Consider the following 13,699-nt stretch of genomic DNA (forward strand, 5'->3'; position numbering starts at 1 on the left):
CTCTCTCTCTCTCTCTCTCTCTCTCTCTCTCTCTCTCTCTCTCTCTCTCTCTCTCTCTCTCTCTCTCTCTCTCTCTCTCTCGCGCGCGCGCGCTCTCTCGCTCTCTCGCCCCTTGATAAATACCAGTCGAGGCGGGGGTATATAATCTCGGTTTCGATGCCATAGACATGGAATTGAGTCCTGTGATTACGCCGCGCTATTTGCCCTCTCGACGCGAACGTGATTTTAGCGTATTGTAGCACGACATCGCGCGAGTCTTTCCTGGTTTCCGGGGACCGCGGGGGAATTGTTATCCGTCGGACGTGGTGTGTGTGTGTGTGTGTGTGTGTGTGTGTTTATTATACGCGGAATCGCGACGATTCCGCGTTATCAGGCGTAAAAGCTACGTTTCTCAGATTGTCGCGTGAACTCCCGGCCGTAAAAAAAAACCCGAAGAGCGAACGACGAAAGTTTCGTCGGACCGATCCGTCTCGCCGCCTGTACGGGAGAAAGAACCCCCGTCGGAGGGACAAAATTGTCCTTGCCGAGAATCGCCGGGAGAAGCCTCGAGTTGCTTATCCGCGCGAACGGCAAAGCGCGTATACAAACGTGTAAAAGAAAAGAGAGAACATTTTCGTGGAAATATCGAATTTCTATCTGAAATTAGAATCCGCCGTACGCGGCGGTATACACGCGGCGTCATTAATGCTTAGCCATCTGAAGTTGCACGCGGATCGTGGCACGTTTGAAAAGCGCGCGACTTTCTAACTCTTCGTGCATTAGCACTGTATATCCTGTCTTGCACATACGCTCGACAGCCTCCTCGAATTAATTTCAAATCCCCGAACGTCCTGTTCTCGGAGAGAAAGAGATAGATATTCTAAATTTATTGCGCGCGGAGTTACGTCGCCGACCGTGCGTGCGTAATCGTCGCGCATTTTCCCGCATTTACATAATCGCTAATTGAATTTATCGAGATTTTGCAACGAGTCGCGCGATAAACATTCTCCGCCGAATTAATTGCGGGTATCAATGGAACGGTGTAAAACGCGGGCTTGTACATCGGCTCGATTATGAATCGATCGTTCGCGCGAGTCGGAATACGAGAATCTCCGGAAAGGCGTTCTAGCAGCCGAGATAATGAGCTCTCTCTCTCTCTCTCTCTCTCTCTCTCTCTCTCTCTTTCTCTCTCTCTCTCTCTCTCTCTCTCTCCCCCTCTCCCTCTCTCGTTCTCGCTCTCGCTCTCTCTCGTAGGTTATCGAGGATTTGTAGAGGAGCAAGTTTCCGTTATCGGCTGCGGAATCCGGGACTCGAGGAGGAGATTGTAGGCGTTCAGTATCCGAGGCGATAAGCTACCCTACGAACTATCCGTTACAGCAGCACGGGAGAGCATCCTTGAATCTCTCCCCCCTTTTTTTCTGTTTACCAGAATGTCGGAAGTTAAAGTTTGCCGGAGCGCCCCCGAGGTTCTAAAACAGTTAATTAAATCCACGGCGCTTACACGTACAGAATTCGTGGGATTGGCAGTTAAAGGCGTTCGCCTGGTGAGATAAGCAATTATAGTACAAATAATTGTCGTAATCAACGCTTCCCCGGACGTCCCCTTCGCCCCCGCGATTCTTGCGTTTGTCTTGCGAAAAGAATTCCCACGTTGAACAACCGCGAGATCGAAACTTTTAATTGTACATTTACTTCGTTCCAACTTCTTCCACATTTTCTTCATTTAGACATTTTTTTTGGTTTTTATTATTTGAGAGCGAGTCGAATGTGTGTTCTTCGCTTTCATGACGCCTAGTCCGCAATGTGCTCTTTGCGTCTAGAAACATTCGGTTTTATATAAGCGAATAAAAACGCTGTAAAAACTTCGTCGACAACGCACGATTATTGTACAACGATTGTATAATGTACAGTGATGGACAGAATATGGTTGCGACACTGTTTCTTTTAGTTAGTTTAGAAACGCACATTTAGATTCAGGTTTACGATCCGAAACATTTTCTCCGAGGAAAACTCTACTTCAGAAATAGACTGAAAACGTTCGAAATGGTTTCGGAATGGCCAACGAATAAAATATTCCTCGGAAAAGAAGATTTTGGAACGTAATCCCAAAAACGTGCCGCAACTAGTCTGTCCATCACTGTACTACGCACGCGGTCTTGCAATTACCAGTCGTTTCTCAAGTCTAAACTACAATGTGCTCTTTGCGTCTAAAAGCATCCTATTTTGAAGGCAATAAATATGTTTAAAAAATTTGTACAAGTTGATACATTGTACAGCGATGGGTAGAATAATTGCAACAGGTTTTTGGGTTCGAAAATCTTCTCCGAGGAATATTTTACTCGATGGCCATTCCAAAACCATTTTGAGCGTTTTCAATCTATTTTTCGAGTAAAATTTTCCCCAGAGAAAATGCTTCGGAGCGTAAACCTGAATCGAGATGTTCCTAAACTCATTTTAAAACGCGTTCCAACTATTCTGCCCACCTCTATACGTTTCGTAAGATAAAAGAAAAATATCTCTCGTTCGTTATTTCTGCGCGGAATTTGTCTATTGTGTCTTGCCTCTTGCGGTTGTAAAAGTTTGCAACTTCACATACGTGACGAGCGAAATGGATGCGATCTACAATAACCGTGGAAAGACCAGCAAATCGAATTCCACCCGGATATAGGAATACTCGGAAATTCGAGTATACCATTAAAATCGAACTACTCTAGTTTATCGTACTATCGTGCCTCAAAGAGTTAAATCCGGGGCGAAAATTCGCACCGGATATGCAAAATAGAGCGAGGGGAGAGTGCACGGGGGAGGGGAGGGGGGGGGGAGTAAATTGGCACTATCGATCTGCCATAGCGCGCGAAGTACAAGTGGATAAGCCAAGATATCTCGAGTGGCAGCCTGTACACACACCGGGTGATTCGCAATGATCCGACCTATCACGTTCACACCTCGCGCTGACAAAAGCTGTCGCGACAAAATGCGAGTCGATAGGTCCTGCGTTTCAAATTCTCTCACTTTCCCACCCTCCCTTTCTTTTTAGCGGTGAGCCCCCTCAAGAGTTCGCGCAAACATTTCGCTTGGTATTCATTCGAGAGATCGATCGCCGCATTGTTCCGTTTTTCTCCCCCCAGCGCGAATTGGAGAAAGGCGCGAAATCTCAAGAAAGCCGCGCCGCCGAAAACGCCACTTTCTCACTTTATTTTTGCTTAATTTATCAAGCACTGGACTTGGGGAAAATTGCGGGGCACGTGCTTTCCGAATTAAATATCCACGACCTCTGAGAAAGTATTGATATCGAGAAGATGGAAAAATGTACTTAAATGCACCAATCGCTGTGTCGGATTTGCAGTTGTATCGTTTAAAAATTTAGGCGTCGAATCCCAAAAGTACATAAGAAATTTATTCGGGCTTAATATGGGTTCTGCATGTTTTATTGTGTGTTTGATACGCAACGTACTCCGAGAGTTATGATTTTTAGTGCGACCAGATTTTTTTTTACATACTGGATTTTTCGATCAGAGAGATTTTTCGATGTGATACCCTCCACGTGGGGAGTTTATTAAAAAGATTCTGCCTGCTTGTTACTGCGGACACAATCTTTTTTTACATGACCTTTCATTTTTCATTTAGACATATTTTTAGAATCGAGAGAGCTTGCAACTTTTTGCATCAACTTCATTCTTTGGAGAGCCGTCTTTGTTTAATATTTAATGGAAATTTTAATCATGTCATAAACACGTTATAACCGGAAATGAACTTTTATTATAAAAGGATGAGAACTTGTCATCTCTTTTAATCTTAAACATATTTCTAATAATTAATTGTTGCTTTGAATCTTGATGTTTTTCAGAAAAGGATATAAAGAGACTTCATTGGGGGACAATCTTTTAATTTGGCGAATAATATAATTAGCCTTTTATGCACTGATTTTAGGCGCAAGTTATTAAAAATTGTTACGGTAAAATTAATTAATTTCTTAATTCGCTGAACGCAGTCTACAGATAATCTATCGTTATATAACAACCGTGTATGCATATCCGATATGTTGGAATGCAGGATTGTCACCATAGGCCATCCACAAGAACCGCCCCCTAATTAAACGGTCCATTATCGACCGACTAACGAGATCCCGTTGACGCAACGTGTTTATCAGCTTTCATAAATATCGACGCAAGTCAAACGTATTACATATCGCAGTAACAATTTGACATCGTCTTTTGCGAAATAATTCAGTTATTGGAGTAGATAAAGGAGCTGCTGAAGTCAGACATTGCTCGGGTAATCGACGTCTGTTGTAGTCAGACGTCGCGGAAGATGTTCAAGTAGTAAAGAGCCAACTTGATCAGGCACGTCTCCCCGAAGTAGTGAGAGATTCACGACAGTTAGACATTCCTTTACTGTTTTCCTTTCATCATTTGAATAAATGTTTTCATAAAAGGGATGTTACAAAGCTTACGTAATGACACTTTGCACGCAAATGACATAAGTTTTTATAATAAAACAGCTCAGGACAATTAATACTAATTAGGGAGAACAGGAATGAAAAAGTTACGATAGGCGTGAGTTCCGCTAATATAGCACGCATTTTCAATGTAACATCACATACACACGCAATTTCGTCGAAAGAAAGTAAATGCAGCTTCAACGAGGAGCTTCCAATTAATTGCGAATAATCGATACGTTATGTTAATTAGGTATTAATAGGTATTCCGTGTTATTAATTACGCGAGTTATCGCTTAATATCGGCTGTTAACGCAGGTGCGCTGGTAAAAAAAAAATGGAAAATTTCGATAATCGATAATCCGTCCTTTTATCGATTAGCTTAAGGGGTCATTCCATTTTAACGGCCCAAAAACTATGCTTATCTTTAACAATTTTTTTATCACATCTTGTCACCGGAAATCAATTCGCGTCTCTTGCCCCTTCAAATTCCTCCTCTCGTTGACGTTATGGGATTAATTAACTCGCACCGTCAATAAAATCAATCTTTTGGGGGTTTACTAGGGCACTCTTAAATAACACAAAAATATTTCTGTCATAATTTAAACAATTCTTTAATCAAGCGTTTTTTGCACCGTTCGAATGGCGTGTCAAAAAAGATGCAAGTCCGCTGCGTTGATAGCTTTTATCGTTCAGGCTTACCTGAAACAAACAATCAAAAAGATTCTTAATCTACATATATGAGTGTCGCTATGTACCGAATCTCAATTAAGAATTTTCTTATTTTTAAATAAAAATTATTTGATTATAATATAAGAATTTTCTTAATTTTAAATAAAAAATAATTTTTATTTAAAAATAAGAAAATTCTTAATTGAGGTTCGGGACATGGCGACACTCATATAGTTTAAGAATCTTTTTGATTGTTTGTTTCAGGTAAGCCTGAATGATAAAAGTCGTCAACGCAGCGAACTTGCATCTTTTTTTACACTCCATTCGAACGGTGTAGAAAACGCTTGATTAAAAAATTGTTTAAATTATGAAACAATTTTTTTTGGTGTTATTTAAGAGTGCCCGAAAAATCCCATAAAGATTGATTTCATTGTATGGTGTATTTACTGTGAGAAAAATTGTTAAAGGTAAGCATAGTTTTTGAGCCGTTAAAGTGGACTGACCCCTTAAAAAAAACCATATAAGTAGCAAATTAAAGTACGCGCTCCCTTTTTTTCCCCGGAGAGGGAAGCAATCTTTCGCTATTATCGGCATACTAGCAGTCGCGTGAGGAGGCGCCGACATGTCTCGCGTAACCATATTAAAGCTCCTCGTGCATAATGAAGTTAGGGACACGTTTCAGTCTCATTCCGTTCGTTAGTTCGGGCGGCTGAGCTGACGGTACGCGCAGACGTGTCCCGTCGACAGGACACTTACAATTAACCGTATTTCCATGCGTGTCCTACCGACTGGGAACAGTTTAACCAGAGTATACATTTGCTGGGATCACATCTTGTCACCGGAAATCAATTCGCGTCTCTTGTCCCTTCAAATTCCTCCTCTCGTTGACGTTATGGAATTAATTAACTCGCACCATTCATCAAACTTTAGCCATAAAGTTTGATTTATCACGTCTGCTGAAGGAAATAATTTATTAATTATATCAAGAACGCCCAACACTTGGATATCTTAGAAGAATGGGAATGAAACTTTCAATTTACTAAATGACATCAATTATTACTTTTAATCGCCAACGTATATTTTTATTTAATTGACTCATGTTTATTATTTTAATTTATTTGCGCTGAAGATGTTCCCCCCCCCCCCAAAAAAAGGGGCGAAACGTACGAATGTAATATTATACGATTTTATTGTCTCAACATCCGATTCTAACTTTATTATGTAGTATTTATTTTCGAAACATCATTTGCGTGCGACCACCCGCCCTCGACTCTCATAGCCTTCTTTATTAATTTTGATAATTTATTAAATTTTTTCCCCACACTGAGCAAATAAATTACTTACATAAAAGTCTTGGTGCTTTGTAAGATTCTTAAATTATTTATTTTACTTATTTATATGCACAAATAAAATTAATAACGTAACATTTTTTAATTACACGCTTTAACGGTCTCAATAATGAGGCCATTAAAATGTCTCGAGACTTTTAGCTTCTCTTGTGCCGAGGTTCTTTTTTAATCCGTAGACTCTTCGTCTAAAAAAAAATGTGGAATTACTATAAAATATGGAATCGATAAATCTTTGGAGAACGCTGACTTTCGCGGCGTCGAGATTCCAAAATCCTTTTTCCCTCGGTCCCGCGGGAAACGAGCGATACACCTTCTCTCGAAGCTGTCGCTATCCACGCTTAATCGGCCGATCTCTCCTAAAGTTTCTCTCGGCGAACGAATAATTATACCTGATGAATATTCCATTTGATCCGACTCCGTCCTTCTCTGTGCGCTCATTAAGAACCGTCATCTTGAAGTCTATTTCCTTGCTAATGAATCCGCGGTTTCGCGAATTTTTCACTCTTCAAATTTTCATAATCTCCAGAACTTACCTCGTCGCAATTTTACGGGATACGCGAGTTACGAAATTTTTTTTTACGTTTTTTAATCGCCCTTATTTACGTGCCTTTCGAGCCTCGAACTTTTGAACAATTTCTACGACTATCTTTGAACTCGTCCCCTGCAAAGAACTGGAGATATATGTCTCTTCAGTTGTACATAGCTCGGTTCTTCGGAAACGATCTGAAAATAGAGGATCGATATTTCTAATTTAACGATTCGATACAGGGCAAGTACAGAAGGTTACAGGGATCCTTGAAACGGCAATAGCAGAAACGGTGGCCGTGATTGACCGACACAGGACACGAATCCTTTCCTCCCCGAGGGGAAATTAAAGCGGCGAATCCCGTGAGTGCGTGTTATTTCTGCGCATCGATCCTCCGTTTCTCTGTTCATTTCTCCCGTGCACGCCCGCCGTCTTTCCTTTGTGGGCCGCGGTCTATATTTGACCCCACTTGGGCTAAATTAAGTCGTCGTTTAACGCAACCGCAAGTCGTGCCGAGAAATTGCGATTCGCGATTAAACGTGCTTTAATTCAGCGGAGATTCTTCAATTGAGCCTCCATGAGATTTCCGCCATTACGTTTATGAATTAATTTGTTTTCCGTTAAACTTGACTATTTATCGGTTTTAATCGATAGGTTATTTCGTGCCTTTTGACTCCGGAAGAGTTTGCAATTCCAACAGTACACCAATATATAACGTTGTTCACTGATTTTTATTGTTTTTGAAATTCAATATTACCGCTGCATTGTCAACGACGTGCAGTCAAGTAAATAAATTGCGCTTTTCTAATAGCAAATTAGCAGAGATGACGAATGTAATAGGGACAACAGCGAGTCATTATTTGCGAAATTATGAATCGCGGATTTACGAGGGATTATTATTATTAATTATCAGAAAAGTTATTATTTGGCTTTTAAAACGTGTCAATATTCATTCCACAAATCAAATTCCAAATTTTCAAGATATTCATATTGAATTGAGCATGCGTTTATTCAGATAGCGTTTGATATTGCAGTGACGTTCAATTTGCAAGAATAAATTAATGAAAATTGACAGAGAATTATTGCCGAATGCCAGAGACGATGGAAATAACGCGCTTCTGTCTTTCGTACGGGGAAGGTCCCTGTCCACTGGGCCACGGTTCCCGGTTTTGTCCCACACGGCGTCTTTTTCTCGCAATCAATTTTCTCTCCCGGCGTGCAGACACGGAGGTCCCGCCGCCAGCTGCACTCGTCGTATTGCGATACAAGTATCAAGTAAGCATCACACCGGTCGCTCGCCAGCGGGTGATCCATTATGCATAAGCGCGCTCGTTTCGGCCAACAAAGAGCCTTGAGCTCCTCGGGAGCGACTCGTAAAAGCGAGCCACCTATCACGCGAGAAGACCGATGCGAGCCCGGGGTAATGTCGGCGATAAATAGCGCGGTTTATGCGCCCTTACGCCAATTCCGCCCGCGCCCGCCGCCCCAAATCGCTCGAAATAGCGAGCGCCATTCCGCGAATAGCACCGGCTTTTTCTTTCCGGCTCAATTCTCACCCTTCCCCCCCCCCCCCGACAGCTGACGTTTCACTTCGGGACGTTCGCAGATTTTTAACCCCTTCCTTTTCGGACACGTCGGCGATAACTGGCGGCTCTCAGCCGAGCCTCGCTCCCTTCGCAAATCGCCCGGGCAGGTCAGCCGGTATCCTCGCCCGGGATCCGCCGATTCTCTCGCGGGCGGGCGATATTTCATTGAGAACATCGGCGGGAAACTCTCGGCCCTTCCGTTATAGATTTTTCAGATACGAGCGTAATAACATTGGCGATAAAACAGCGCGGTTTACACGCGCCCCTGACATTTTCGCACCTCCCGTTTCCGCCCCCGCCCGAAATCGCTCGGGGGTGGCGGGCGGCGTTTTATTCAGAATCCCGCGTGGGGTTACGCCTCGACCGTTTTATTTTAGGTCCCGTAGGTAAATATGGGCACAACATTGTTCGGCAATAAATAGCTACCCTTATGTACGAGCCAGCGCGAATTCGTCCACCCTCGCTCTGAATTACCGGAAATAGCTGTGGGTCTACGGCTTCTTCCTTCTGCGTCACTGTCACGTTTACGGGCAACAATTCGTTCGGAAAGTTACGAAATTTAACCCCTTCGCTTCCCCAGCTTGCACAAATATAGATAAATGGGATCCTCGCGCACGTCTCTACGCGATTTCCACCCCCGCATACCGCTCGGAACAGGCGGAGTGGCGTTTCATTCGGAAACGCTGGGAAAGTTCGGCTCCTCCGTCCCGACCTCTCCGGCGAATGTGGACACGGTAATATCGGCGGTAAATAGCGCTCTTACGCGGATTCCACGCCCTTTTCTCTTCTCGAATTGCTCGAAATAGCCGGTAAATAGCGCTCTTTTACTCGTCGGCTTTTCGTTACAGGCGACTATTTCGGTTCTCGGACAGTTAGCATTTCATTCGGAACGCTGGGAAATTTCTTATCCTCGCTCGTTTCAGTCCCGCCAAAGATGCGGTAATACCGATGATAAATGCTCGTCCTTACGCGCCCTTGCGCGATTCACGTCCCCTCGTGTCCCTTGAATTGCTCGGAATAGGTACGCAACACTTTCATTCGGGACACCGGGAAATCATTACTCGTCGATTTCTTATTTTTAACATTTTGTAAATTGTAATATTGTTAAATTAAATTTCCACATAGAAAAAATTAGCGTCAGATCAATTCTTATATGCTCAAATTAACGCGTTCATTGTTTTGTGCATACGCAACAGTTTACAATCTTCTTAGAAGCATTAATTTTACATTCAAACGATATTACAGTCTTATTTAAATATCATAATTGTTACTTCAAGAACACAATATAATTATTTTGACAATAGAGTTCATTTCATTCATTATAATCTTCGATTTGAAAATATGTAACTTTTTATTCAATGTTATTTCCACTCAAGAAAATTATTCTTAAATAATAAGCATATATTTTTCTTGATTGCTTGATTCAAGTAAGTTTTCTTTCTTCAACTCAATATAATTTCATTTCAAGACTTTCACGTTGAAACTAAACATATTTTCAAAAGAAGAATATTCTTTTCTGTCTAAGTATAATTTTTATCCAATATTATTTCCACTCAAGAAAATTATTCTTAAATAATATATTTTTCTTGATTGCTTGATTCAAGTAAGTTTTCTTCCGTCAACGCAATATAATCTCATTTCAAGACTTTTAACGTTGAAACTAAACGTATTTTCAAAAGAAGAATATTCTTCTTTTCTGTGTACTAAGTGTAATTACTAGTAAAATGTTAAATTTCAAAAACTCATTAAATTCTTCGAAATGCCGCGTTGTCCCAGGATTACATGATTTTCAAGATGAACTTTAAGTGAAAATTCTCTCCGTGTATCTCTGTCGAATTAAATGCACAGAAAAAGAAATAAGCGTCAGGTCAATTCTTATATGCTCAAATTCATTATTTTGTGCATACACAACAGTCTACAATCTTCTTAGAAGCATTTAATAATTTTACATTCAAACGATATTACAGTCTTATTTAAATACCATAATTGTTACTTCCAGAACACAATGTAATTATTTTGACAATAGAATTATTTCATTCATTATAATCTTCGATTTTTAAATGTATTATAAATAGATTGACGTAGATAAAATTGCTTCATTCAAGTAAGTTTTCTTTCGTCAACTCGATATGATCTCATTTCAAGATTTTCACGTGAAAACCAAACCTATTTTCAAAAGAAGAATTTTCTTTTTTTCTTGTGCAGCGACAATAACATATACGCGAATTTTAAATACCGGCAAATGTTGTACGAAATACTTTATGCCTCCTTTGTGAATCGCGAATTTACAGTCCCGCCGCCGAGACTCGTCCTTTTACGAACTCCCGGGGACTCGTCCGCTCGCGCACTTTATGTAAGCCATATCTTGGCAAACTCACCGCGGACGAGCGTGAGGATCCCCAGCGGCATCACCAGGATGGCGACCATAAGATCCGTGATGGCCAGGCTCATCAGGAAATAATTAGTAACATTTTGCAACCGCCGCTCCCAGGTGATCGCCAGGCACACCAGGATATTCCCCGCGGCAGTGCCCAGAACCAGTACGAGCGCCAGCATCGCCCACCAATTGTTGAGCTCCTCCGTGTCGCCCTGCCCTTCGGCGGGACCGGCGCTCGTCGTCTCCAGGTCGAGCTCGCTGCTGTTCGTAGTGCCGGCATCCCACAGGGTCAACGAGTAATCATAAGAATCCGTCAGGACGACCCGCGCGGTCGTCGATGTCGTCATCGCTCAGTCGAAACTCTCATCCGCCGAGGCACGCACTTTCACGGCACGCGGGGAACCCGCACCTGAAAGCGCACCATTCAGAATCGTCGTAGGATACCGAGCTCTCGGAGGTCGAGACTTGTCGGAGTAACGGCGGCTCATTTCAAGATTAATGGCCGGGAATATATTGGAGGGCTTGAGGACTCGTTAAACGGAGGGAACGAGGATTTACAAGGGATACGTACGATCCGGTTAAATAACCTAATTAAACGACGTCACCGGCACTGCGGGATTTGAGAAGGGATTCGAGTCTCTGGCCAGGAACAAAATGAAATATTTTAAGAATCAAATATTCGCGGAACGAAGAGCCCGGGGAAGCGGGATATTGAAAACGGAAAATTTAGAATGTCAGGAATTTGCGGAATAAAATTTTGAGCGAAACAAAAATTTTACGTTGAAACTTGCCCCGAGTTAAGAATGTGGCAAATTAAAAATCGGTGGCTCTAGAAAATCCGAAGATAGACTGCGAGAGTATCCGAAGGTACCAAGATTCGCAGTTTTAAAAGTCGAGTTGGGTATAGAAATTCGAGGATATCCGAGAATCGAAACGTAGAGGCACGAGTGAATAAAGGATCCGATGACCTGAGAGAATTCTACGATAACTCAATGACTTAAAAATGTCATACAGCTCTCGTAGATTGCGCGTTCGAAATCCTGAAATATTTTCCTCGAGAGCAGGGGTCAATTATTTTTCCTCGGTGCAGGACGGTAAGATTGCAGAATATTTTCTGGAAGAAGACCCTCCCCGAAGACGGAAGAGGCCATTCCGGCTGCGTCTTCGGCGAATTACGAGTATCGATACCGATTCAATTTCATCGATGCGACTGATCCGATATACCGGATGATATATCGATGGAAAGCGAGGATTACGTGTTCAACAGGTTACATCGAAGAGCGGATCGCTTAAAGGGGGGATTCGCGAATATTATCGCCATAGTTATATGAGCGTACTTTGCAATTTTCCTGCAATTAATCTGCCGTGATTTTCGATCGTGTCGATAATCTCGAAAAATCTTGGATTTACAGGCGTTTCGTGTGTCTCGGGTTGATTCATGGTCCGTGTGGATGTCGAGAGCCAAATGGGGAATAGCTAATGGCTTAAAGATTCAAAAATTTGTGATAAATCGCCAAGTTTCAGCAGTTTCGAGGATCGGAGATATTGGAGTTTTAACGGGTGTTCTTTAAGGAAATTGAAAACAAGAAAGTCGGTAAGCACGTAAAACAGAAAATTTTTAAGGATTCTTTTCGAAATGTAAGAACTTGGAGTAAATTGCTGAAATAAGATAAAAGAAATAAGATTAAATCGATAAAACAAGTTCCAGGAAGTTTATGAAGGCCTTAATAATCTGTAATTTTTATAATTTAGGAAATTTAAATTAAGAAAATTTCAGTAGATTTAATGGAAATTTTTCAGCAATTAAAACTTTTTGGTGAATCTTTCTCAAGATTGGAGAAAATGAGCGAAACTGTTAAAATAGATTAAATCAATGAAAAGTGAATTTCAAGGAATTCAACTAGGACTTTGAGATCTTGGAATCTCTAGTCTTAGAAATTCAAATAATAAAAATCGATTAAAACTCAAATAAACTTTTTCAAAGATTTTTTAAATAAAAAGTTGCAATGATTCCAAACTTTAAGAAATTGACAGTTCTGAAATGTTACAATTTCTATACGATATTTAAAAAATTTTTTAAAAACGAGTTTACTGACGAAACAAATTTTTTTCATCGAGAAGAAGATGCAAATTTTAAGGACAAAAATTGCTAGAATAAATGAAACGAAGAAAATGACTTTAACGAAATTTACGAAAATTCGGAAACGCTGCAGGTTCTGGAATTTTCGCAGTTTCCGGAATTTCAATTGAGCAAGTGGAGTTAACGGAAACTCGGGGAACTAAAATTTGTCGGATGTTTCGGAAAACCGCAGAATCGGGACGCACATTGTTCGATGAACTTTCCTCCATGGCGAACGGACACTCGAGGGGTCCCGAAGGGCTTTCCGCGGTGGTTTCAAACGCGCGCGTCTCTGATAACAGGTCGGGGGTGGCGACGGGCGAGTGATCCGCGGCTCGACCTCGGAACCGAGCGCGAAGGGCGAACAACGCGATCCACGGGGGTTGCTTCGCCGTGGACTACTAGCCCACTGGCTTTCATTTCGCCACCGCCACCCCCACCGGCTGTCTCGCCGGTGCTTCTCAACCCCTGGCGAGAGTATTGCGACGCGCAAGCGTTGCCGCACGGCCTGCCCACATCGGGACACCTGTTCGTCCTTCGTCGTCGCCCCTTGCATCAAATGCACGCGAGATGTAGTGTCTTATTAATAAATAATTGATGACATCGTACTTTCTGTACCTTCCCAGTGGAAACCGATGACATACCCGCATATT

At 42.0% G+C, this 13,699-nt stretch overlaps 1 protein-coding gene across 1 annotated transcript in view; it reads right to left on the reverse strand.

Moving 5' to 3' along the window:
• Positions 1 to 13,374, reverse strand: part of LOC105559184 (alpha-2A adrenergic receptor) — a 59,382-nt gene extending 46,008 nt beyond the window's left edge. The window contains exons 1-2 of the mRNA XM_012007287.1: positions 13,253 to 13,374; positions 10,929 to 11,336 (exon numbers count right to left, since the gene is read on the reverse strand). Of these exons, the coding sequence (XP_011862677.1) occupies positions 10,929 to 11,274 (346 nt within the window). The 5' untranslated portion in view covers positions 11,275 to 11,336; positions 13,253 to 13,374. The remainder of the gene's footprint in view (positions 1 to 10,928; positions 11,337 to 13,252) is intronic.
• Between the last annotated feature and the right edge of the window lie 325 nt (positions 13,375 to 13,699).

This window comes from Vollenhovia emeryi, unplaced genomic scaffold, assembly GCF_000949405.1.
Source record: "Vollenhovia emeryi isolate VEMERY1.0 unplaced genomic scaffold, V.emery_V1.0 DF939287.1, whole genome shotgun sequence".
Taxonomy (NCBI): domain Eukaryota; kingdom Metazoa; phylum Arthropoda; class Insecta; order Hymenoptera; family Formicidae; genus Vollenhovia; species Vollenhovia emeryi.